The sequence below is a fragment of the Galleria mellonella genome, unplaced genomic scaffold (assembly GCF_026898425.1).
Source record: "Galleria mellonella isolate WM207_F2 unplaced genomic scaffold, CSIRO_AGI_GalMel_v1 utg65, whole genome shotgun sequence".
NCBI classification, from domain to species: domain Eukaryota; kingdom Metazoa; phylum Arthropoda; class Insecta; order Lepidoptera; family Pyralidae; genus Galleria; species Galleria mellonella.
Window position 1 is genome coordinate 11,425,097 of NW_026442138.1, and position 27,075 is coordinate 11,452,171.

Genomic DNA, 27,075 nt, shown 5'->3' on the forward strand with positions numbered 1-27,075 from the left:
TACTTCCTAGTATCTTATTTAGGGGTTTATCTATTTTGTGGTCAAGCGTCAAGTTATTAACAATTTATATACTTATATTTAGTGTATACCCCCGGGCATATACTTTATTGATATATAATTTATTCCACTATCTTTGACACTAATGTAAAAAGTTTTGTATCTTTCTCTTTTCTATGTTTATCATACCAGCTGTTTATTTTTATATATATAGTTAAATTACAAAATAGTACCTAATTGAATCAAGGATATAATTAGTAATATCCTTTATTTATATTCCTTGACTATTCTGCGTATGTTAATTTAATTAGTTTGGTGAATTTCGGTATAAAAGCAAACATCAAATTGTGATGTCATTTTATACCAATTGCGATACAAACAAAAAACAAAACCAATTTTTAAAAAATACAAACAGTGTGAGAATTGACAAACAATAATATTAGTAGGCATGCAGCAAGTTAATGTCAACAAATTACATTACAATTTTGTATATCGCTACTGAATCATCCGTTTCTTGTGTTTACAATTAATTAATAATTAGTGACAGAGTCACTCGGCGGGTCGACTCTGTATAAATATCAATCTTCTCCTGCATTTTGGCAGCGATGGTCGTCTGAAATACCATCATGAATTTAATTAATTTTATTTTCCACTGTCTTTTGTTTTCTTTTTGTTTCTGTGATATCAGTGTTGAAAAGAAGGAAAAGTTTCTGAATGGTTTCGTTGACTATTTGAATAACTTGCCGAATCACCTGTATGTTTATGAAGATGGGGTACTTTTAAATGCGCAAAAGACGGTGAGTTTCTTGGACCTTCAAGCTACTTCGTGATTACGTTTTGCAGTTTGAAAGGTTATCTAGCAGCCAGACCTTTGAGTTATCATTAACCACTGTTATAATCAAGGTGGCACTATGTTGTAGTAAATAATCAGAAATATTTACTTCTATTTTATATACGTGATTCCCTTTTTTCTTCAATTATTATATTATTTTTAAGAAAAAAAAAAATATTTCTTATTATTTTTAAAACTATAGTTGATTTTTTTTTCTATAGGTATATCTATCATTTTTCAATGTACATCTATTAAATATTTTTTGCCTATTTCATAAGGAATCTGCTGTGTAGCTAGTAAAATATATTAATAATAATTTAAAGCAATAGTTGAATTTGTAATTTCACCTAAGAATGGACAATCCATTCTCAGGTAAAAATACATTCTGAATTGGGAGGTAGATTAATAAAAAAATAACTATTTTGAATAGTATATAATGCTTACACTAAGTTTACATGAATAAAAATTATTCTTATAGTCTTTTAAAAATATTTCTTTCTAGTAAATAGACACATATTGTAACAATAATGATTTGTATGTACTTTTTAAGGACTAACATAAGTCCATAACAGTACATTTTGTCTCTCAAAAAAAAATCATCACTGGTTTTATCATATTACAAAGTTAGAGGATGAGATTTTTCAATACTCACAATAAATATTAGATTTTTTTAATTTTTCATAATTTATTTACCAGAAACAAATAGCCTTATCAATACAATTTTACGGTTTACGGTTTAAGACATTTATTTCTCTAAAGGTTTACATAAATCACTTAAATGAGAAATTGAAAACTATGAACATGCATTTAATATCTACTGTTAGCGAGCATAATTTATCAAACATCAATTAAAAATAAAACATAATGTGAAACTACCTACATTTTATAAAAATTATACAACACAATGCGACTCAATACAATAAGTTGCTTATAATGTAAGGGCAATGTCTACAATCTTCGGTTTACTGATGGTTAACTTACACTTATTGTACTATTATTTTATTTCTTATTTGTCTCATTCTGTATACACTTAAATATGCAATTCACATGCATATACATGTATATCACACAATTTTAAATATATTTATAATATAGACCTTTAGTTGTCTATAGTATTATAGGTATAATAAAGCACAAACACCTGTTTATTAAAAAAAATATTGAATGCAGAATTGTGTCTATAAGTAGATTCTGTTTTGTAATAATCTGTGTAATGTAATCTAAAATGAGACAAAAACAGCCTCAAAGACAATTAAAATAGAACCAACACATGCATAAATCTTGTTAATTGTAAAATGGCTTGACAAGATCCCTTTAAAATTGGCGATATAATCATATAACAAAATCTTAAATAATGCCAATAAATTGAGAACCATTTCTTTTGTGAGTTACCTGAATGCTTGAATTTACTGGGTACAGAGGAATAACACCCGAGTCCTCAGGAAAGGCAATGCATGGGGGTATCATGGGTGAAACAGTATACTCTGTTATTTCCATGGTACTGCTCATGTCTATAGGCAATGATTACCACTTTCCATCAGGTGGACTGTCAGCTTGTTTGCCATTCTAAGTTGTATAAAAAAAAAAACCTGTAGTTATACCTAGGTACATTATTTTTCCATAAACATTTTTATAAGCCTATGTTCAGCAGTGAACAGATAATGGCTGATATGAAGATGATGATAGTTTTTATAAAATAAAAAATAAAATTATAAGAGGAATATTTCTAGCTTATAACACCTACAAGGATCTGATATAAGATTTTATTTTTTAATTAAACTTGTGGTACTGGGTTTGTTATATTTATGTGTATGGTATATTAGAAAAAATCAGAAATAAAAAAATATTAAGTATTTATATCAATTTTTTTTATTTATTTTTTTACCATATCAAGCATTTTCAATCTATAAGAACTGGCAAGAAACATGTTTATATCTCTATAAATATTTTTATATTATGCAGTTGATAAGGATGAGAAGTGGTGACTGGTATTATAATAATGTACATTAATACATATCTGTCACCCATGTCTCCTATAAACACAATCTATTATATATTAAAATATAATAATAATAATAAAATATAAAGTAACTGTTTAAATTTTAGGGTGAAAATTTCTACAAGATTGAAACAAGACTCAAAGCAAGCGAGACTCACAATGTTGAAGTGTACAAGTATGTGAAATGTTCATGTACTGTGGTAGATTTAGAAAATGGAGTGACTGTACAGGACAATGAGTATAACTGTGAGGATGTTGAGCCGGAGACGAGGGATGGGACTGTGGCTGGGAACCTAGAGGAGGCAGTTGTAGACTCAACTGCTAGCACTGTGGAACCACCAGTTCATAAACCTGTACATCTTGACAATGAAGTCAGGCCCAATACTGAGGTATGTAAATAAAAAGTATCTATATTGTTTTATGTTTGTGCCTTGTTAGACTATTTACACAAGCAATGAACATGACATTGTAATTTATGACATAAAGTGCTACTTTTCCACAATTAGCAGTATTGTTAAAGTTAACAATGTGAATCCCCAAAAAATATCTCTTCAAATTATACAAAAAATATATATTTATGGTATTTAGGCAATATGAGCAAATGTGAAAAAGTATATCTCAAAAAGTGATCTTTTCCTGTCAATATAGTGGCATATATGTTTCATGTAGGGACATTCCTCCATATTATGAGTCCGTGAAATACTATGAAATAGGCTTCATGATGATCAATTAGATCATATATATCAAAAGCGTGGGCTGAGCTTATGTCATTACCTGCTTGAATTTCCTGGTAATGCACTTACATATACTTGTGGCTAAAATCACTGTTAGTTCACATGAAATTCTGTATAAGTTTATATTTATAACTAACAATTCGGCCTGGCTTCGCACAGGTAGATAGAATTTTGGACAATAATATATAGCTTACGTTACTTCCCGAAAATGTAACTTTCTTTAGATGAAAGAATTTTTGAAATCGGTTGAGTAGTTTTTGAGTTTATCCATTATAAACAAACAATCAAATCTTTCCTCTTTATAACATTAGTATAGACGAAAATTGCAACGATATAGTACCTGAGCGAGCCAGTCGATAAAACAAATTTGGAGGTATACAGGGATAAGAATACGAAATGTTATATGGGCGCCGGGTATGACGGGATTAAAGTCGTTAGATCGAAACTTACTGTCAATTGTCGGAATAAGTATTCTGTTTTGATGCTATTTAAAAAAAAAAATACAGTGCATTTTAATTCGATAAAAATGTGTCTGGGTATGACCTGAATACGTATCAACTTTATATAGGAACTAGAACTTTCAGACAACCGTTCCGGCATCTATGTTTCCAGATTTGTTTAATATGGAGTCAGATTAAATGAATCTGAAAGGATATATTTGGCGTGTATATTTAAGTTTGCATGTAACAATTTACATTTTATTGTCATTTCACTCATGTCATTAAAAAAAAAAAAAACTAATAATTTAACGAATTGTTAGGAATGTTGCTATAGGGTACCTAAAAGTGATTCAGTAAACACTTCTCGCACTAGTACAGTATATAGAACAGCACATGCAATGTAAATCTTTTCGCATACTTTTTTATGAACATGGTGTAGGGGTAGGCACCTTTTTTTTCATAAATATGATCCCAGATTAGATTAATGGTCGGACTAATTTAGGAAAACTTTTTAAACTGTCCCTCTAAACAAGGTACAACCGAATCTATCACAATATGCTGCTACTACTAATACACTGCTATAGCTTGGGTACTACTCATGCATTGCCATTCCCGAAGTACTATGATGTCATGCCTCTGTAATGTTATTGCTGTATCTTACTTCTCAAACTGAAACCCAGCCATGCAGGCACGGTTGATTCTCGGCGGAAAGACTGGCGAGACAAGTAGTCGATTTTTACAAATTTTCCCTTTATTTAGTGGCGGTCTCCACCACAATTAAGGCGTGGGTAATATCGGCACCGCTGTGGGGAGAAGGGATTGTTAGTAAATTGGGCTTACCAACCTCATTGTTAACAGTATACCTTATCAGGTCGATCTCCACGACGTTCCCCATGGAAACCATCGTGATTCATTTATTTCATCACGATGGGCTAATTGACCTGCTTCATCCTCGTGTATCTTCCCGCCTTTAGCGCAGGCGGGGTTACCATTCCATTATCAGTCATAAAAAAATATAGGTACCGCTCCGTTATCTAAATATTGGCTTCGTCATTAATGGTGGAAAAAGTCGTCATCCATTTCCATATCGTCCATTACTGTCGGATATGTATATTCATTTTGATTCAGTGCTTCATTTCGTTATTATATATTGGAAAAACCTATATTTATTATATTCGTTATTAGTTCAATATATAGATATTGTAACTAAAATATATATTACTATATGCTATATTACCCACCTTTGCCGCTATTGGTTTACGCTCACGATATACTCGCGAGGAGTGATAAAAAACAAAGACGGAGCGCCAATGTAACTATCAACTATAATCATAACATGCAGTGATAACTATATTTATTGTTTTCTTCGGCATTTATGTTCTTTTTACGAGTTTTTTCTTTATTTTGGAATGCTTGTATGCGAGTTGGAATGTTTGTAAGCAACTTTTGAACGAGTTCTCGTTATCTGAGTATTAGATACATTTACTACTTATTATTTTCAATATAATTTCAACTATAATGCAATGATACAAGAGTGTTTTAATTTCTTGTGACATCCACCTAATTTTACCCCCTACGTAAGAGATTTAGCGTGAAAATATTCCACTCTGTTGTTAATGTTTAGGCTCTCGGGAAATTACTTATCTTCAAGTTTATCATAGGTGTGCTCTAAATGACCAAGTAAACGGTTAACTCGTTTGCTTGCGGTTCACTTAATGTGTTAAGTATTAACTGAGAAGTATTTTTTACTAATATTGATGGTTTGTGTAATTAAATAAAATTATTATATTAAGATAAAAACCTGTATTAATATCAATCGGTTACAATATCTACTATTAATGCTCATATTGTAATTATGTGATTTAACAATGCCTTTTATTCCTATCATCTGGCTATATGTTTGTCTTTAATTTATTATTAATGGGATTTAATTTTTTATCATTAACATTATCATAACTTTAGATTTAAATTAAGAATTTACTTTTATTTTCATTGTAATAAACATATTTTTATGTATATATGTGTAAATATATAATTATTTTTTATGTATTATATATGTATATATATATATAATTAAAACTGCCATTAACTGTCCACTGCTTCCCCATAAGGGGTGTTTTGCCAGTAGTTGCCACGCTTGACAGGCTGATTGACAACCGCAGTTAGTTAGTTTTGGTGATGTTTTAAGGTTACTACTGCTCATCCCTCAATCATCTACTAAGGGAACTTAATAGTACCCCTAGTCGCCTTTTACGACACTTATAGGAAAGGAAGGGGTAGCCTAATCTATGTCGGTACCACAGGGCTCATATTTACAGACATACAGTAGGTATTTGGGATGAAAAAAGATTCATTTAAAACATATTCTGATCATGCAAACGAAGACGCGGTTAAAGAACAGTATATACATATATACTGAAACTCACATAGACTTGTATGTAGCTAAATGAAAATAATGGGTGTATTGTAATCTGTTTCTACGAATTTCTGCTTCTTTTGGCGCTAAGTAGGCATATTTGGACAAAACATTATCTGTTAGAAATGATATAATGCATACACTGAGAATATATTAATAGACAAGATAACACCAATACGATTATCTACTTCTTAACATTGTTCTTTCATAATATGTTCTTTAATTAAATACCATACAATGAAGGTGATTCTATAAAATATTATGTTAATATGAAAAGAAACTCTCATTCTATTAATTCTTCTTTGTGTCAAAAATTGTTACAATGACTTTGTTATACAATAATTGTTTGTAACACTTTATTGTACAGTAAAGTCTTAAATTAGAGGATACAGAGTTCTTAAGATAAGAATGAGTCTAATAATTCCGTGTATTCATTATTGAAATTGTATCGACTTACAAAAGGACTTTTACATTTTTTTTAATCTACTTCAAAAAGTAGGAGGTTCTCAATTTAGTTTTATATTTTTTATGTTGGTTACCTCATAATTCCTTTTTTTTGTAAACCGATTTGGCAAATTTTTCCTTTTTTTTGTAAACCGATTTCTGCTGTTCAATAAATGTTGGCGGTCCGGTTGTGTTCCAGGTGACTGGAGCAAAGCTGTTATTGTGCCACTATATAAAGGCAGCGGGTCACAGCAGGAGTGCAAAAATTTCCGCGGAATAAGCCTTCTTAGTGTTGTAGGCAAATTGTATGCTAGGATTTTGATTAAAAGAGTGATGAATGAGACGGAAAGTAAAATTTGGGATGTGCAAGCAGGGTTTCGAAAGGGTATGGGATGTACGGATCAAGTCTTTTCCTTAAGGTGCATAACAGAGAAAACCTTAGCTCAACATCAGAAGGTTTTCTGCGCCTTCATTGACCTTGAAAAGGTTTATGATAGAGTGGAGAGGAATGAACTGTGGTCAACACTGGCAATGTATGGGGTGAGCAGCCATTTGATACGGGCATTCAAATCTTTATATAAGGATTCAAATGCCTGTGTCAGAATAAATGGAGTCTATACAGACTGGTTTGGCATTGAACGCGGTGTTAGACAGGGCTGTGTAGCGTCTCCTTGGCTGTTCAACCTATTTATGGACAGTTGCTTGACCGATTTGAAAGGATCTAATTGTGGATTCAGGATGAATGAGTCTCTGTTTAAGACTCTTTTATACGCCGACGACCAAGTACTTTTTGCATCGTCGGAGTATGAATTACAACAAATGGTGACTATAATGAATGAAGCGTATGCAAGAAAAGGTATGAAAATAAATGCGAAGAAGACGAAGGTAATGGTTTTTGAGAGGAATGAAAGTTTAACGGCATGCCAGATTATGATAGGAGATGAAAAAGTGGAGCAAGTGAGTGAGTTTCTATATTTAGGTTCTTTGTTTACGAGGGATGGGAAGTGTGACAGAGATATTGAGAGGAGAGTAAAAGCGGGAAACAGTGTTAACGGTGCACTGCTCTCGATTATGTCAAGTAAAAATGTATCGAGCAAAGCTCGCCTTGCTATAATTCAAGGAGTACTGACACCAACACTCATGTATGGAAGCGAATCGTGGGTATGGCAGAAGAAGCATGAAAGTAAGATAAATGCTGTACAGATGAGAGCTTTGAGAAGTATGTGTGGTATTACTTTAAAAGATAGAGTAAGAAACAGTGTGGTTAGAGAGAAGTGTGGACTGAAAGACGATGTAGTGACAAAAATTGAAAAAGGAATGTTGCGTTGGTTTGGTCATTTGGAGAGGATGGATGAAAGAAGAATTACGAAAGAGATTTATCGAGCAAGAATGAATGGAGATGTCGGTAGGGGCCGCCCTAGACGGACGTATGTCGACCAAATAGGCGACGTGCTGAAGAAGGGCCAAATTAAAAGTACCCGTAACCGACGAGCGTGTATGACAAGATTGATGAATGTGGAAGAAGCGAAAGAGGTTTGTTTGAATCGAAGCATTTGGCGTTCCATTGTTTCTGCCTACCCTAATGGGAGACAGGCGTGACAGATATGTATGTATGTACGATTTGGCAAATTATTTTTATACTTGAAATAATATTTTTTAAAATTGGTTAAGTAGTTTAGTCTTTAAATCAAAATAATTGATTTTGTCATAATAGAACTTTCAGCTGGACCCAATTCCTAACACCCCCTCCCCACTTATATAGAAGTTAAAAAACCGTTTGGAATTAAATTTGGTAATATTACCAGATGTATCCTGCGGCTTTGCCCATGCGATTAATTATATAAAGTATCCTATATGTAAGGATACAACCTACTCGTGTACCAAATTTCACTTCTTTCCGTTCAGCCGTATAAGTGTGAATGAAGTATGAAACATACAAAATATTTTAAAAATTTCACATTTATTATATTAGTAGGATAAGTGACATATTTTTTTTTTTACAACACAGGGGGCAAACGAGCATGCGGCTCACCTGATGGTAAGTGATTACCGCCGCCCAATAATGGTTATAATGAAAAGAAAAAAAAAATTGCAACAAGGAAAACAATTATGTAACTGACGTCACCATTATCTCAAAATGGTGGGTACACGTCAGAGCCATGCACTATGTCATCCAATCGGTTTTCCAATGAATGGCATTGCGTGTAGAATACAAAGCATTATAATTGTTTATAATACCAACTGAAATGAATAATCTTTTATGTTAAAAGATGTTTGTTTAATGAATTTTGCGACATTAAGAAATTATATTTTAGTAATTGTGCTTGGTTCTGAAGTTATGTATATACTCAAATATGTATATATGTGTGTACATACATTCATACATACATACACATATGTATGTGTGTGTGTGTGTGTGTGTGTGTGTGTGTGTATTTTACTAGATAGACACAGATGACTGGAGATAGTCGTACCATAAATAATACTTATTAATAATTTTGTACGCATTTTTGGGTGTGATACTTTTGGTAGTCATTACAGATCAGTACATAAAGCATAGCTTAGCACAAAGGTGCTAAGTTAGGATAATACCTAGCTTTATTCCAAATTTCATTCAAATCTGTTCAATACTTTTTGCATGAAAGAGTAACAAACAACATCCCTTCATCCACTCATTCACTCATCCGCCAACTCATCTATCTAACCCATTCATCCAGGAAAAAGAGAATTATTATTAATGGGGATTTAACAGCCCCATTGCTAGGAATATACCCTATCAAGTCGACATTCATGCGGTTCCCTCTGAAAAGAATAAATCACTGTGAATAAACCAACTGACTTCTTTCGTCTTCACCTATCACCTCTCACTAGTGCCCCGCCAGCGTATACTGATAGCGTAGATGGGATTCCTATTTCATTATCACTCATTAAAAAAAGCCATCCATTCATTATTATGGGCAATAATGAATATTGTAAATATGCATTATTTTATGTATCATCAATAGTTTCCCAGCGCACGCGAACTAATTATTTTTATAAGCATATTTTTGATAGCTTAGATAGACAGGTTTATTATGATTTTCGTAATATTCTCTTTTTTTTAAACAATTTATAGCCCATGTTACTGCTTGATAATGTAGTTTTCTATAGCTGATTTTTTAAAGTCAGTTAAGTAGTTTTTGAGTTTATTCATTCCAAACAAACATACAAAAATATCAATTTTTTTCTCTTTATTATATTACTAGCTTTTATCCGTAACTTCGTGTGTGTGATCGGCATATGTTCGCTTTCCGGAATAAAAAGTAGCTTATACACTTCTCCATACCATATAGTACGTGTATAACAAATTTCATAGTGATTGGTTAATCCGTTATGGTTTTATAAGGCAACAAACGAACACACTTTCAAATTTATAATATTGGTAAAGATTGTAGGTAAAATGTACTAATTGAAATGTTATTTTTAGGCTACATCAGGAGAGCAATTCGTTGCAATACCACGAGAAGAACCTGTTCATCGTGATGACGTAGGTTGTATAGGTTGCGGATCTCATATAGATCCACAAGCCGCGGGTGTAAATGATTTAGCTGTCATAGGTGTGAAGCAACTTGATAGTCATGAACCTACAATTAGACACAGCCTTAACAGCGTTATTGATGTTGAAAGACAAGTTCAGGTTAGTTGTACTATAATTATTATCGTATTTGTTACTTTACAGTAATGCATACATTTTTTGTGAAGTTTTTTAAATATAAACGCAAAATATTTGACTATACTGCTTCATATTATAGGTGGTGAATGGTGTTCGATATATACTCACGGTAACTGTGGACTACAATAATTGTACATCTGATGCGGATGAGACTTGTTCTTTCACTGTGCCATGCAAGATTTCGATACTAGAAAAACCGTGGATAAAATTACCTAATGGATCAAAGTATAGAGCAGTTGTAGCTAATAACTGTACTGATAAGTGGCTTTTTGGTGATGATGGGGAACTAATACCCGAAAGGCCTGATGCAAATAAAGAAAACAATAATATTGATATTAATCCAAATAATGATCGAGACAAAACTGTTGACTCCATTAAGCCTACTCCTGATTATGATAAAATTGCAAATACGGGATCTGCTGATGATATTCTCAAGGCTATACATAGTAGTGATTTACAATCAAAACAAGAACAAAAAGTATTGTCTGAAGATGAAATAAAAAAATTAGAGGAACAAATTATTCCCTATAATGAATTGCAAATATCTACTGAACCTTATGATGTCATAACAGAAAAATCTGATATTTCTGATATTTACAAACAACATACTATTGGAGTGGAAAATGCGAAACACAGCGATAATTCCAAAACAGATGAATATGCACCTAAATCTTTAACACAAGATCAGAAAAAGGCTATAGATGATTTAATAAATTTTTTCGAATTTGCTGGCATCAATTCTAATGCAAATACTGGAAGTAATTTTCATAGAATGAAAAGAAGTTATGACCATGATTTGCAATCTTTTGACAATAAATCAAGGGTTAAGAGACAAAAGGGCGAACAAAAAGAAAAGGATCCTAGTGACCAGGATGAAATATTAGACGGAGGAATATTTGACCAAGACGCAAGCGACCCTCACTATAAAAGATTAGCAGAGGAATGTTTACAAAAATATCTTCAAACGTCTGGAAGTACCCAACACCATGAAGTCGTAAAAGTGGATAAAGTGACTAAACAGCTTGTAGCTGGATTGTTGACGAGAATCGACTTCACGATATCTGTGACTACTTGCCAGTTAGATGAACACGGTAAACCGACTTCTACTAATTGCGTAATATTTAATTCAGCGGATGTTAAGAAATGCCACTCAGAAATTTGGGAACGAGCTTGGCTCAACAAAACAGACATAGACGTAACTTGTGAAATTACAGGTCAGAATATTCGGGGGAAAAGACAAACCATGCCTGGAGGACTCTCAGACCAAGATTCAAGCGATCCTCAGTATAAAAGATTAGCAGAGGAATCTTTACAAAAATATCTTCTAACGTCTGGAAGTACCCAACACCATGAAGTCGTAAAAGTCGATAAAGTGACTACACAAGTTGTAGCTGGTTCTTTGACAAGAATCGACTTCACAATATCTCCGACTACTTGCCAATTAGACAAGCACGGTAAACCGACTTCTACTAATTGCGTAATATTGAATTCGGCAGATGTAAAGAAATGCCACTCGAAAATTATTGAACAGAGTTGGCTTAACAAAAAAGATATAGATGTCACTTGTGAAACAACGAATCAGAATAATAGAGGGAAAAGACAAACTATACCTGGAGGACTCTCAGATCAAGACCCGAGCGATCCTCAGTATAAAAGATTAGCAGAGGAATCTTTGCAGAAATATCTTCTAACATCTGGAAGTACCCAACACCATGAAGTCGTAAAAGTCGATAAAGTGACTACACAAGTTGTAGCTGGATCGTTGACGAGAATCGACTTCACGATATCTCCGACTACTTGCCAGTTAGATAAGCACGGTAAACCGATTTCTACTAATTGCGTAATATTGAATTCGGCCGATGTTAAAAAATGTCACTCAGAAGTTATTGAACAAAGCTGGCTTAACAAAAAAGACATACATGTAAATTGTGAAATTACAGGTCAGAATATTAGAGAGAAAAGACAAACCATACCTGGGGGACTCTCAGAACAGGATCCAAGCGATCCTCAGTATAAAAGATTAGCAGAGGAATCTTTGCAGAAATATCTTCTAACATCTGGAAGTACCCAACACCATGAAGTCGTAAAAGTCGATAAAGTGACTACACAAGTTGTAGCTGGATCGTTGACGAGAATCGACTTCACGATATCTCCGACTACTTGCCAGTTAGATAAGCACGGTAAATCGACTTCTACTAATTGCGTAATAGTGAATTCGGCGAATGTTAAAAAATGTCACTCAGAAATCTGGGAACAAGCCTGGCTCCACAAAAAAGACATAAACATAACTTGTGAAATTACAGATCAGAATATTAGGGGAAAAAGACAAACCATACCTGGAGGACTCTCAGACCAAGATCCAAGCGATCCTCAGTATAAAAGATTAGCAGAGGAATCTTTGCAGAAATATCTTCTAACGTCTGGAAGTACCCGACACCATGAAGTCGTAAAAGTCGATAAAGTAACCACACAAGTTGTAGCTGGTTCTTTGACAAGAATCGACTTCACGATATCCCCGACTACTTGCCAGTTAGATAAGCACGGTAAACCGACTTCTAGTAATTGCGTAATATTGAATTCAGCGGATGTTAAAAAATGTCACTCAGAAATTATTGAACAAAGTTGGCTCAACAAAAAAGATATAGATGTCACTTGTGAAACTACAAGTCAGAATGATAGGGGGAAAAGACAAAGTACACTCGGAGGACTCTCAGACCAAGATCCAAGCGATCCTCGGTATAAAAGATTAGCAGAGGAATCTTTGCAGAAATATCTTCTTACATCTGGAAGTACCCAACACCATGAAGTCGTAAAAGTCGATAAAGTGACTACACAAGTTGTAGCTGGATCGTTGACGAGAATCGACTTCACGATATCTCCGACTACTTGCCAGTTAGATAAGCACGGTAAACCGACTTCTACTAATTGCGTAATATTGAATTCGGCCGATGTTAAAAAATGTCACTCGGAAGTTATTGAACAAAGTTGGCTTAACAAAAAAGATATAGATGTAAGTTGTGAAATGATAAGTCAGAATTATAGGGGAAAAAGACATAACGTACGTGGAGGACTCTCAGATCAAGACCCGAGCGATCCTCAGTATAAAAGATTAGCAGAGGAATCTTTACAAAAATATCTTCAAATGTCTGGAAGTACCCAACACTATGAAGTCGTAAAAGTCGATAAAGTGACTAAACAGGTTGTAGCTGGTTCATTGACGAGAATCGACTTCACAATATCCCCGACTACTTGCCAGTTAGATAAGCACGGTAAACCGACTTCTAGTAATTGCGTAATATTGAATTCGGCCGATGTTAAAAAATGTCACTCGGAAGTTATTGAACAAAGTTGGCTTAACAAAAAAGACATAGACGTATCTTGTGAAATTACAGGTCAGAATATTAGGGAGAAAAGACAAACCATACCTGGAGGACTCTCAGATCAAGACCCGAGCGATCCTCAGTATAAAAGATTAGCAGAGGAATCTTTACAGAAATATCTTCTAACATCTGGAAGTACCCAACACCATGAAGTCGTAAAAGTCGATAAAGTGACTACACAAGTTGTAGCTGGTTCTTTGACAAGAATCGACTTCACGATATCCCCGACTACTTGCCAGTTAGATAAGCACGGTAAACCGACTTCTAGTAATTGCGTAATATTGAAATCAGCGGATGTTAAAAAATGTCACTCAGAAATTATTGAACAGAGTTGGCTCAACAAAAAAGATATAGATGTCACTTGTGAAACTACAAGTCAGAATGATAGGGGAAAAAGACAAAGTACATTTGGAGGACTCTCAGAACAAGATTCAAGCGATCCTCGGTATAAAAGATTAGCAGAGGAATCTTTGCAGAAATATCTTCTAATGTCTGGAAGTACCCAACACCATGAAGTCGTAAAAGTCGATAAAGTGACTACACAAGTTGTAGCTGGTTCTTTGACGAGAATCGACTTCACGATATCTCCGACTACTTGCCAGTTAGATAAGCACGGTAAACCGACTTCTACTAATTGCGTAATATTGAAATCAGCGGATGTTAAAAAATGTCACTCAGAAATTATTGAACAGAGTTGGCTCAACAAAAAAGATATAGATGTCACTTGTGAAACTACAAGTCAGAATGATAGGGGAAAAAGACAAAGTACATTTGGGGGACTCTCAGACCAAGATTCAAGCGATCCTCGATATAAAAGATTAGCAGAGGAATCTTTGCAGAAATATCTTCTTACATCTGGAAGTACCCAACACCATAAAGTCGTAAAAGTCGATAAAGTGACTACACAAGTTATAGCTGGTTCATTGACGAGAATCGACTTCACAATATCCCCGACTACTTGCCAGTTAGATAAGCACGGTAAACCGACTTCTAGTAATTGCGTAATATTGAATTCGGCCGATGTTAAAAAATGTCACTCGGAAGTTATTGAACAAAGTTGGCTTAACAAAAAAGATATAGATGTAAGTTGTGAAATGATAAGTCAGAATTATAGGGGAAAAAGACATAACGTACGTGGAGGACTCTCAGATCAAGACCCAAGCGATCCTCAGTATAAAAGATTAGCAGAGGAATCTTTACAGAAATATCTTCTAACGTCTGGAAGTACCCAACACCATGAAGTCGTAAAAGTCGATAAAGTGACTACACAAGTTGTAGCTGGATCGTTGACGAGAATCGACTTCACGATATCCCCGACTACTTGCCAGTTAGATAAGCACGGTAAACCGACTTCTAGTAATTGCGTAATATTGAATTCAGCGGATGTTAAAAAATGTCACTCAGAAATTATTGAACAAAGTTGGCTCAACAAAAAAGATATAGATGTCACTTGTGAAACTACAAGTCAGAATGATAGGGGAAAAGACAAAGTACACTCGGAGGACTCTCAGACCAAGATCCAAGCGATCCTCGGTATAAAAGATTAGCAGAGGAATCTTTGCAGAAATATCTTCTTACATCTGGAAGTACCCAACACCATGAAGTCGTAAAAGTCGATAAAGTGACTACACAAGTTGTAGCTGGATCGTTGACGAGAATCGACTTCACGATATCTCCGACTACTTGCCAGTTAGATAAGCACGGTAAACCGACTTCTACTAATTGCGTAATATTGAAATCAGCGGATGTTAAAAAATGTCACTCAGAAATTATTGAACAGAGTTGGCTCAACAAAAAAGATATAGATGTCACTTGTGAAACTACAAGTCAGAATGATAGGGGAAAAAGACAAAGTACATTTGGAGGACTCTCAGAACAAGATTCAAGCGATCCTCGGTATAAAAGATTAGCAGAGGAATCTTTGCAGAAATATCTTCTTACATCTGGAAGTACCCAACACCATGAAGTTGTAAAAGTCGATAAAGTGACTACACAGGTTATAGCTGGTTCATTGACGAGAATCGACTTCACAATATCCCCGACTACTTGCCAGTTAGATAAGCACGGTAAACCGACTTCTAGTAATTGCGTAATATTGAATTCGGCCGATGTTAAAAAATGTCACTCGGAAGTTATTGAACAAAGTTGGCTTAACAAAAAAGATATAGATGTAAGTTGTGAAATGATAAGTCAGAATTATAGGGGAAAAAGACATAACGTACGTGGAGGACTCTCAGATCAAGACCCGAGCGATCCTCAGTATAAAAGATTAGCAGAGGAATCTTTACAAAAATATCTTCAAATGTCTGGAAGTACCCAACACTATGAAGTCGTAAAAGTCGATAAAGTGACTAAACAGGTTGTAGCTGGTTCATTGACGAGAATCGACTTCACGATATCTCCGACTACTTGCCAGTTAGATAACTACGGTAAACCGACTTCTACTAATTGCGTAATATTGAATTCGGCGAATATAAAAAAATGTCACTCAGAAATCTGGGAACAAGCCTGGCTCAACAAAAAAGACATAAACATAACTTGTGAAATTACAGGTCAGAATATTAGGGAGAAAAGACAAACCATACCTGGAGGACTCTCAGATCAAGACCCGAGCGATCCTCACTATAAAAGATTAGCAGAGGAATCTTTGCAGAAATATCTTCTAACATCTGGAAGTACCCAACACCATGACGTCGTAAAAGTCGATAAAGTGACTACACAAGTTGTAGCTGGTTCTTTGACAAGAATCGACTTCACGATATCCCCGACTACTTGCCAGTTAGATAAGCACGGTAAACCGACTTCTAGTAATTGCGTAATATTGAAATCAGCGGATGTTAAAAAATGTCACTCGGAAGTTATTGAACAAAGTTGGCTTAACAAAAAAGACATAGACGTATCTTGTGAAATTACAGGTCAGAATATTAGGGATAAAAGACAAACCATACCTGGAGGACTCTCAGATCAAGACCCGAGCGATCCTCACTATAAAAGATTAGCAGAGGAATCTTTGCAGAAATATCTTCTAACATCTGGAAGTACCCAACACCATGAAGTCGTAAAAGTCGATAAAGTGACTACACAAGTTGTAGCTGGTTCTTTGACGAGAATCGACTTCACGATATCTCCGACTACTTGCCAGTTAGATAAGCACGGTAAATCGACTTCTACTAATTGCGTAATAGTGAATTCGGCGAATGTTAAAAAATGTCACTCAGAAATTATTGAACAGAGTTGGCTCAACAAAAAAGATATAGATGTCACTTGTGAAACTACAAGTCAGAATGATAGGGGGAAAAGACAAAGTACACTCGGAGGACTCTCAGACCAAGATCCAAGCGATCCTCAGTATAAAAGATTAGCAGAGGAATCTTTGCAGAAATATCTTCTAACGTCTGGAAGTACCCAACACCATGAAGTTGTAAAAGTCGATAAAGTGACTACACAAGTTGTAGCTGGTTCTTTGACAAGAATCGACTTCACGATATCTCCGACTACTTGCCAGTTAGATAAGCACGGTAAACCGACTTCTAGTAATTGCGTAATATTGAATTCAGCGAATGTTAAAAAATGTCACTCAGAAATTATTGAACAAAGTTGGCTCAACAAAAAAGATATAGATGTCACTTGTGAAACTACAAGTCAGAATGATAGGGGGAAAAGACAAAGTACACTCGGAGGACTCTCAGACCAAGATCCAAGCGATCCTCGGTATAAAAGATTAGCAGAGGAATCTTTGCAGAAATATCTTCTTACATTTGGAAGTACCCAATACCATGAAGTCGTAAAAGTCGGTAAAGTGACTACACAGGTTATAGCTGGTTCATTGACGAGAATCGACTTCACAATATCCCCGACTACTTGCCAGTTAGATAAGCACGGTAAACCGACTTCTACTAATTGCGTAATATTGAATTCGGCAGATGTTAAGAAATGCCACTCGAAAATTATTGAACAAAGTTGGGTTAACAAAAAAGATATAGATGTCACTTGTGAAACTACTAATCAGAATAATAGAGGGAAAAGACAAACTACACCTGGAGGACTCTCAGATCAAGACCCAAGCGATCCTCAGTATAAAAGATTAGCAGAGGAATCTTTGCAGAAATATCTTCTTACATCTGGAAGTACCCAACACCATGAAGTCGTAAAAGTCGATAAAGTGACTACACAAGTTGTAGCTGGTTCATTGACGAGAATCGACTTCACGATATCTCCGACTACTTGCCTGTTAGATAAGCACGGTAAACCGACTTCTAGTAATTGCGTAATATTGAATTCAGCGGATGTTAAAAAATGTCACTCAGAAATTATTGAACAGAGTTGGCTTAACAAAAAAGACATAGACATAACTTGTGAAATTACAGGTCAGAATATTAGGGAGAAAAGACAAACCATACCTGGGGGACTCTCAGAACAGGATCCAAGCGATCCTCAGTATAAAAGATTAGCAGAGGAATCTTTACAGGAATATCTTCTAACATCTGGAAGTACCCAACACCATGAAGTCGTAAAAGTCGATAAAGTGACTACACAAGTTGTAGCTGGTTCTTTGACAAGAATCGACTTCACGATATCCCCGACTACTTGCCAGTTAGATAAGCACGGTAAACCGACTTCTAGTAATTGCCTAATATTGAATTCGGCGGATGTTAAAAACTGTCACTCAGAAATTTGGGAAAGGCCGTGGTTGAAAAGTAAAAAGATTACAGTAAATTGTAATTCGAGAACTAAAAGAGAATTAATTCGTAATTACAAATTTAATATAAGTAATCCTAAAATTAAAGGTGGTAGTAAACAACAAGATCCAACTAATCCAGAATATAAAGCACTTGCGGAAGATTCTCTACGCCACTATGAACTTCTGCAAAAAACTGAAATTGAGCATAAAGTTGTAGAAGTCAATAAAGTAACGACACAAATAGTTTCAGGCATTAAATATAAGATAGATTATACTGCTTCCCCAGCTACAGATGAGAAAGTGCTTCTTTACTGTCACAGCGAAATTTGGGATCGTCCATGGATAAATACAAAAACCTTTGATGTTTCATGTTATAGAGATGATGAAAATGAAAGTAAGAAAGAAAATAAAAATGGTGTGAAAAAATTATCAAAACGTAGTTTTGGACTAGGCGTTAAAGAAAAACAAGATAATAATAAAAAACAGTATAAGGACCTTGCTATGATCTCATTAAATAAGTATATGCACTCATCTAAAACTAAATATGCTCATAAAATTGTGAAAATACATGAGGTTACTGAGCAAGTTGTTGCTGGTATTGTAATTAATATCGATTATTCAATATCGCCAACTACTTGTTTATTAGAAGAACAGGTAAATAGTATTAACTGTCCATTTCAGGAGCCACAAATAACATTGCGTTGTTTTGCACAGTTTTGGCGAAGGCCAGGTATTGATATTGCAGATGATGTTACAGTACGTTGTAATGAAAACAAAAATAAACGTATAAAACGGAATATTGCATTACGTGAAAAGGGACAAGTTTTAGATGATGATGAAGATTTTGATGAGAATACTAAATATTATTATGCTGATCGCGCTGTACAACATTTAAATGAACAATCTGATACAGATAATTTGTATAAATTAATATCTATACATGCTATACAACATAGCACCCATATGAAAACACCAATGGTGCGAATGTATATCGAAACAGCATTAACTTATTGTTTGCGACATCAAGACGATGATGATTTAAATAAATGTGATGAAATGGAAGGACTGAACCATAGATTGTGTCATGTTCGACTATGGCCGTCATCTGACGATGACCTTGTCGTTCAGCAAGTTGTCACAACATGCGATGATGATGTTAATTTTGTAAGTGTCACGGGTTTGTCTATACAAGAATTGTTAGAAGCCTCTATTAAAAATCTGGAGAAATCTCCTGATATCAAATACAAAATTGTACATCAAGGCGAACCTAATTTAGTCCCTAGTCTAGATTCATCGCAACCCATAAAAATGAATTTTATAATTGCATCTACGAATTGTACAAAAGACATTGATATAAAAACACATTCGGGAATGTGCTTTTTAGATGCCACGATACCGGCGCAGGCTTGCAATTCATTTATTTGGATGGTTCCAAATAGCAAAACCATTAAGAAAATATTTGTCAACTGTGGAACTCCAACCGTAACCAGAAGCAAAAGGTCAATTTCCTTAGATCCTAAAAATGCAACAGCAGATGAGGTACAAATCCAAAAATTAGTAACACAAGCATTGGAAAAGTTAGAAATGTCGTCCGTCCATAGGTATAAGCAAAGAGTATTACAAATTAACAGTTACTCTTCTAAAATAACATCGGGTAGAGTGACTACTATAGATTTTGATGTAGGTTACACTTCGTGTTTAAAATATGAATGGGTAGAGAATATAGCAACTTGTGAATTTTTAGAGCATTTACCAAGAAGACATTGCGTTGCTAACATTTGGGAAAGGTTATGGATAGAAAATGGGAAAAATATCGATGTCAATTGTGAAGATGATGAGACACCTCTCGAAGCGCACGTAGAATTTGAAAGCGCCGAGACCGCCAAGCAGCTAGCAAATCGGGCTTTAAGGCACATAGAAGCTAAATACCCAAATCCTCGTGAACAAATAGTAGTGAGAATTTTCTCGTTAGAAAAGCAGGTTGTTGCCGGCATTCACTACAGAATGAAAATTGAAGTTGGTCTCACTAATTGTACAGCATTGACTTATCAAAAAAAATGTTCGTTAGATACTAATGCAGGATTAAATAAGTTTTGCAAAGTAAACGTATGGCTTCGCCCATGGACTGATCATCCGCCCAACTTCCGCGTTTCTTGCGATTATCAAGATGCTGCAAGTACGGAAATGTACCGTCACATACAAGCCGAGCATTTGTTTTATGCATTTTTAGGTAAATATAAACCTAAATATGTTGATGATCCCGTAGAAATATTGAAGAGGTTCAAGATTTTCAAAGAAAATATACGTAAGATTCATGAACTGAACACACATGAACTGGGCACTGCAAGGTATGCAGTGACACGGTTTGCTGACTTGTCCTATGAAGAATTTACGACCAAGTATTTGGGATTGAAGCCTAGTTTAAGGGACGAAAACCAGATACCGATGAGCAAGGCAAATATTCCCAATATGTCAATACCAGACAAATTTGACTGGAGAGATTTCGACGCTGTGACAGAAGTAAAGGACCAGGGCTCCTGCGGCAGCTGCTGGGCATTCAGTGTTACAGGTAAAAAATATCCAAAATTTATTTATTTTTAATTGTTTACTGCTGAGATAAGGCCTCCTCGGGGGGGGGGGGGGGAGGTAATGGTACCTGTAGTTGCCATTTGGTAGGCGGGTTGGCAACCGCAGTTAGGCTTTAGTGACGTTTTGAGAGGGACGCTGCTGACCATTCCTCGACCATTAATCTTCGACCTTAGTTGCTTCTTACGACACCGACGGGACAGGAAAGGATTTCCCATTTTATGCTTATTATACACTTATTAAATTGGCTTTTATGAGCAATTAGTAGTCTTATAGTAAATATGAATTCAACTCACGGAATCTATACTTATGACATAGCCAGATCTTAAAATTGTCTTCATAATGTGGCCGACCATTTCTTGAAATGGCTGTATTTAATGATATCGTCATAGTCGTAGAATACTGACGGATCTGACAAATATTACATATAAAGATCCGTCAGTATTTTACGACTATGACGATATGGCCAGTTAAAACCGACTATATCGTTTAAACATCAACGTTTAATGATATATTAATTCACGTTTGGTCATATCATTGTGTAGGGTTTGCATAATCTAATTATGAAGTATATAGATTGGCTTAAAATTGAACTTAAAAGAAAGAAAATACCTGTTATAATCTATATATTAACGCAGCTGTTTAAGCGGGAGCATGAACAAAATAATTTGTAATTAAATTTACGTTATAAAGTGAAATTAATTTAAAATGAATATAGTTGGAATTAAATGTGCTGTGCCTGAATATAACATCAATTAGAAAAATATACCACAAATTTGCACATTTTTCATGTAATTACGCTCTAAATAGACACAATAACAATGTAGAACAATTCGAAAATTTTTGTACAAGAATATATATATATATATATATATATATATATATATATATATATATATATATATATATATATATATATATAACACAAACAAATATATAATTTAATTCAAATAAAGTTCCGAATATTTCCGAATCGATATGATAACAAACTTGTGATTTTTTTGCTATTTTTGCAACTTTAATTTTATACAAATCCAGAACACACACTAGTGTAATATTTTTCTTGTCTCGTTTTTGTTTTTGATTTGATTTGATTGCATTGCCTGTACTGACAGTACGCAGTATACTATACTACCTCTATGGATTTCTATGACATTTGAGTGGCTTTCGTAAAATTGAAATAAGTAGTTTTGTGGCCTAACTGTTATTGTAAAAGCCCGTACATTTGTAATTCTTAAATTTAACCAGTAAATCTTGAAAGTTACCCACAGGAGTTGGTAAAGACACACAAACACCCGGTTAACCTATCCTACTTTTCTTACCACAAGTACTCGCTGTAAATGTCTTAATTGTATATCCGTTTTTGATGTGCATACTAACACTATATCACTGTTATGGTTTTTACTTATTCAATGTGATTATTCGTAACGATACGTCTGTAGGTCCGACTGCTTCCTCACTTATAATTTCTTTTGGTATCCCATTGACGTTAAAAATTTCCACAGGTTTATAATTCCATTAGAAAACTCTTTCTGCTGTCTGGTAACAGAATTATCCGCATGTGCAGAAAATATTACAATGTATGCAAGGACCTTGATATTTTCCAACAATCCTTGCAATGTTACATTAAAGCTGCCAATTTGTTACTTTAAATTTATAGCCGTCATTCTTTTAATGTATATAATATCGAATGTTACGCAGAGCAGTTATTGGAGTGCAAATTTAATGCCGTTTTATGTAATATTTATTTTATAAATGTATTAATTTGTAATCTGTTGCCTTGCTATAAATAAATAAATAAATTCATATTTTATTATAGGAAATGTGGAGGGCCAGTGGAAGATGAAGTCAGGCAAACTGTTGTCACTGTCAGAACAAGAGCTGGTGGACTGTGACAAACTTGACGAAGGCTGCAATGGAGGGTTGCCAGATAATGCCTATAGGTGAGCAATAAAGCTTGTTCTATTAATTGTTGTATAATTCCATAAGGCTATTTAGCTTATTACAATGCAGAGCTTGTACTATGGCATTAGACTCTTGGCGCAGTATCCTGAAACTTGGCATAGCCACATATTTAGGGTGGAGAGAGATATAGGTTATTTATTTCGAACAGTTAATCTCCATTACACGCGGTTGAAGTCATGGGTTTAGCTTGTTTGTGAATACTTACAGAGAACATAATGTAATATTCGTCGGTATCCGATGATATTTTTTGCAACTACCGTTCCATGATTATAATTTTACAAACTTGAATACATGACAGGTATTCAAGTCTGTAAACATCCTATTAAAAGAATGCATTCTTTATTTTGAAACGCAACGGATATTGTATTCTTTACACATATATAGTATTTTTTTATTAGACGTAGGCTCGTCACAATATAGACTGGGAACATAATTGACATTCGCTCGTATATATGCCTTAGTTTTAGCGCCCTTTCTGGTATAGATTGGCTTGTGGTTAGTGATGACATCTCGTGGCGTGATGTGGCTTTATAGCTTTTTTTTTACCGTCACTTGTTGGCACCTATAGTGATACGGGGTCGCAAGACTTTACTTAACTTTTTGACTTTTTCGTGGGTCGCGACATAAAAATAGTTAAGAAACAAAGGCTCAAAAACACAGTTGCATAGATCTTAATTCGATTAATCTAATTTCTGAATTATTACTAGCTTTTACCCGCGACTTCGCCCGCGTGATCGAGGTAGGTTACTGATCGAGATATACATAAGCTTATATCCTTCTCCATCGCTTATAGTACGTGTATACCAAATTTTATAGAGTTTGCCTAAGTCGATAAGGCGCTATAAAGTAGTAAACAGACTTACTTTCACGTTTATAATATTAGTAAGGAGTATTAATATCCATTCTTATTACACTTTGCTATATTTACATGCAATAATTAATTTATTTTGTTTTTATGTTATTTATTTCTTATTATATATCCATAATGCGGCTGGTAGATAACATTTCAACTTCAGTTATGGACTCTGTTGGGCACAGCAAGTAGGAGAGAGATATTTTAGGTCTTTATATGTAACCATATATTACATTATATTAGAAGACCTAAAAAGGAAGTAAACATATGATTACAATAAGATTATTCCCATATTTGAGCCAATTTCTACAAATATCGATTATGATAATATGCATGATCGATTTGATTTTTACTGGTACTTGTAATAATATGATCTAAAAATAATCTTGTATTATGCCCAAGTTGGATGCAGTTGGATACTGAGGAAGATACCAATTAGATAGATACTCTTTATTGTTTCCTCCAAAATATTACAGTAGTAAACTTATTATAAATAGATACAAACAATTACAAGAAGTTATCACACTAAGAAAATAATCTTAAATTAATTTCCTACCAGAATTATGTGTGTTTTTATGGCTGTATTTATTTTGGCTATAATTGTGCTTATTTATACATGCTTAGATCTATTTTTTTAATGCGCCACCTATTTATTTTTAAATCCTTTTTACCCAAAGGTTGTCTAGAAGAAATTGAGAAGACCACCTTTTTAGTATAAAAGGTACTATACTTAATTCTTCAACAAGTCCTACAATATCAGTGCAATAAAATGTTAATATTTATTTAACACTTTATAATAAATAAATAAGAGAAACTTTGTCTATCTAATTCTTTGTTTGCGTCACAGCAGTTCTAAATAAGTAGAAGATATATTAATAAATCAATGGTGTTAATACATCATATATAAATGAATTTCCTCAATACATTACATTCGTTGAATTACTATGACATTGAGACTTTTGTAACCGGTATTGCAAGGTAGCGTCTATTTGTTACAACGGCTGGTAAAGCGTGCGTTGACACATTAATCCCACGTAACTTTGATATAGATAGATAGATATTCATTATTGTTTTCTCCATAAGATTACAATTTGTTTAACTTGGCTAATGTGCCTTTATATTTGTAAGTTTATAATATTTCCAGAAATTAGTATGCTGAATATATGTTTCCCCTATTAGAAAGGCTTTGCCAGTAGTTGCCTCGCTTAGCAGGTGGATGGGAACCGCAGTTAACCAGAGGGAGACTTTGTACAAAAGTCGATTGCTTGGGTACCTCTGTCCCATTCGTGTATTAACCGTGAAGCAGTTGTGTTTGCATGGCTGTGTTTCGGTTTGAAGGGTGGAATATGGCGTGAATTTACTGGGTACTGAGGAATAACACCTGAGTCCTCAGGAATGGCAACGCATGGGGGTATCATAGGCGAAACAGTATACTCTGTTATGTCCATGGTACTGCTCATGTCTATAGGCGACGGTTACCACTTTCCATCAGGTGGGCCGTCAGCTTGTTTGCCATTCTAAGTTGTATATAAAAAACAAAAAAATGTTTGCAGAGCAATTGAACAACTTGGCGGGCTGGAGCTAGAGTCGGATTACCCATACGAGGGTGCAGACGACAAATGTGCGTTCAATAAGACACTAGCCAAGGTGCAAATCAGCGGCGCCGTGAACATATCCTCCAACGAGACTGACATGGCCAAGTGGCTGGTGCAGAACGGACCTATATCTATTGGTAAGACTTGTCTTTATCAATCGGTTTTCAACCTTAACTTGAAAAAGGAAAAGGAGTTCGATTGTATTTTTTTTTATGTTTATTACCTTATAACTCCGTCAGTTATATTGTAAACCTTTTTGCAATTTTTTTTATCTGAAAGGATATACTTACGGATTGGTCCTATAGAAATTTTATCAAAATCGGTTCAGTGGTTTAGTTTTTAAACCAAATAATTAATTAAAGTAGGTTTTTGTGAAATACAGTTATTCATGAATTGTATAAAAATATCATCATGAATTACTAATAATCCCTTTACCACTAATTGTTTTGGTTTAAAGAAAAAATACGTCATATTAGCTGACTAAATGTTGACACGTTGTTGTCACTCGATACTCTATCCAATAATCTGAGTTCAGTGTAAATATAAAACCTTAGATTTATGGTCATATATCTCTTCCAATAGACGTGTCCCTTGCGTTAATATATTATATTAACGCAAGGGACACGTAATAAAAATTAATCACAATTTCATTGCATTATGGAAATCACAACTGGGTTCTGTGACTAAATCGTAAATTATTGTAATAGAATAAACATATTAATTCAAACAGACATAATTATATGCAGTTCGTGACGTGATTCTATGGACTACTAGTGTTACTAGCAATTACAATGTTGTTATTTGCCTAGAACAACTAGCAACAAAGTTGGCAGTAATCTTTTAATTATCAAATGTTACTCCGAATTAGATAATTTTTATTTAACATGTAAATATATTTTTTTACCAGAGGGAGACTTTGTACAAAAGTAATTTGCTTGGACACCTCTGTACCACTCGTGTTTCTACCGTGAAGCAGTTGTGTTTGTATGGTTGTGCTTCGGTTTGAAGGGTGGGATATGGCAATGAATTTACAAGGTACAGAGGAATATCACCTGAGTCCTCAGGAATGGCAACGCATGGAAGTATCAAGGACGAAACAGTATACTGTGTTATGTCCATGACACTGTTCATGTCTATAAGCGACGGTTACCACTTTCCGTCAGGTGGACCGTCAGCTTGTTTGCCATTTTAAGTTGCATAAAAAAATATTTTACAATATATAATATAAAGTTAAATTCCATGTTCTGGAGTCCATTCTTTGTTTAAACCCATTATCTCTCCCTTTAAGTATTATTTTCCATGTTCTATCTTCATCTTCCAGTGTCACTCTCTCCTGTTGTATGTGTGCTTTTAAGTTTGTGTATGTTTATATATATATATATATATATATATATATATATATATATATATATATATATATATATATATATATATATATATA

The 27,075-nt window shown here is 34.4% G+C and overlaps 1 protein-coding gene across 1 annotated transcript in view; it reads left to right on the forward strand.

The window, feature by feature from the left end:
• The first annotated feature begins 245 nt into the window (after positions 1–245).
• The window catches only part of LOC113519879 (uncharacterized), a 31,822-nt gene continuing 4,992 nt past the window's right edge, over positions 246–27,075 (forward strand). The window contains 7 exon segments of the mRNA XM_052900485.1: positions 246–794; positions 2,936–3,217; positions 10,329–10,538; positions 10,654–15,426; positions 15,429–21,204; positions 23,041–23,164; positions 25,593–25,771. Coding sequence (XP_052756445.1) covers positions 624–794; positions 2,936–3,217; positions 10,329–10,538; positions 10,654–15,426; positions 15,429–21,204; positions 23,041–23,164; positions 25,593–25,771 — 11,515 coding nt within the window. The 5' untranslated portion in view covers positions 246–623.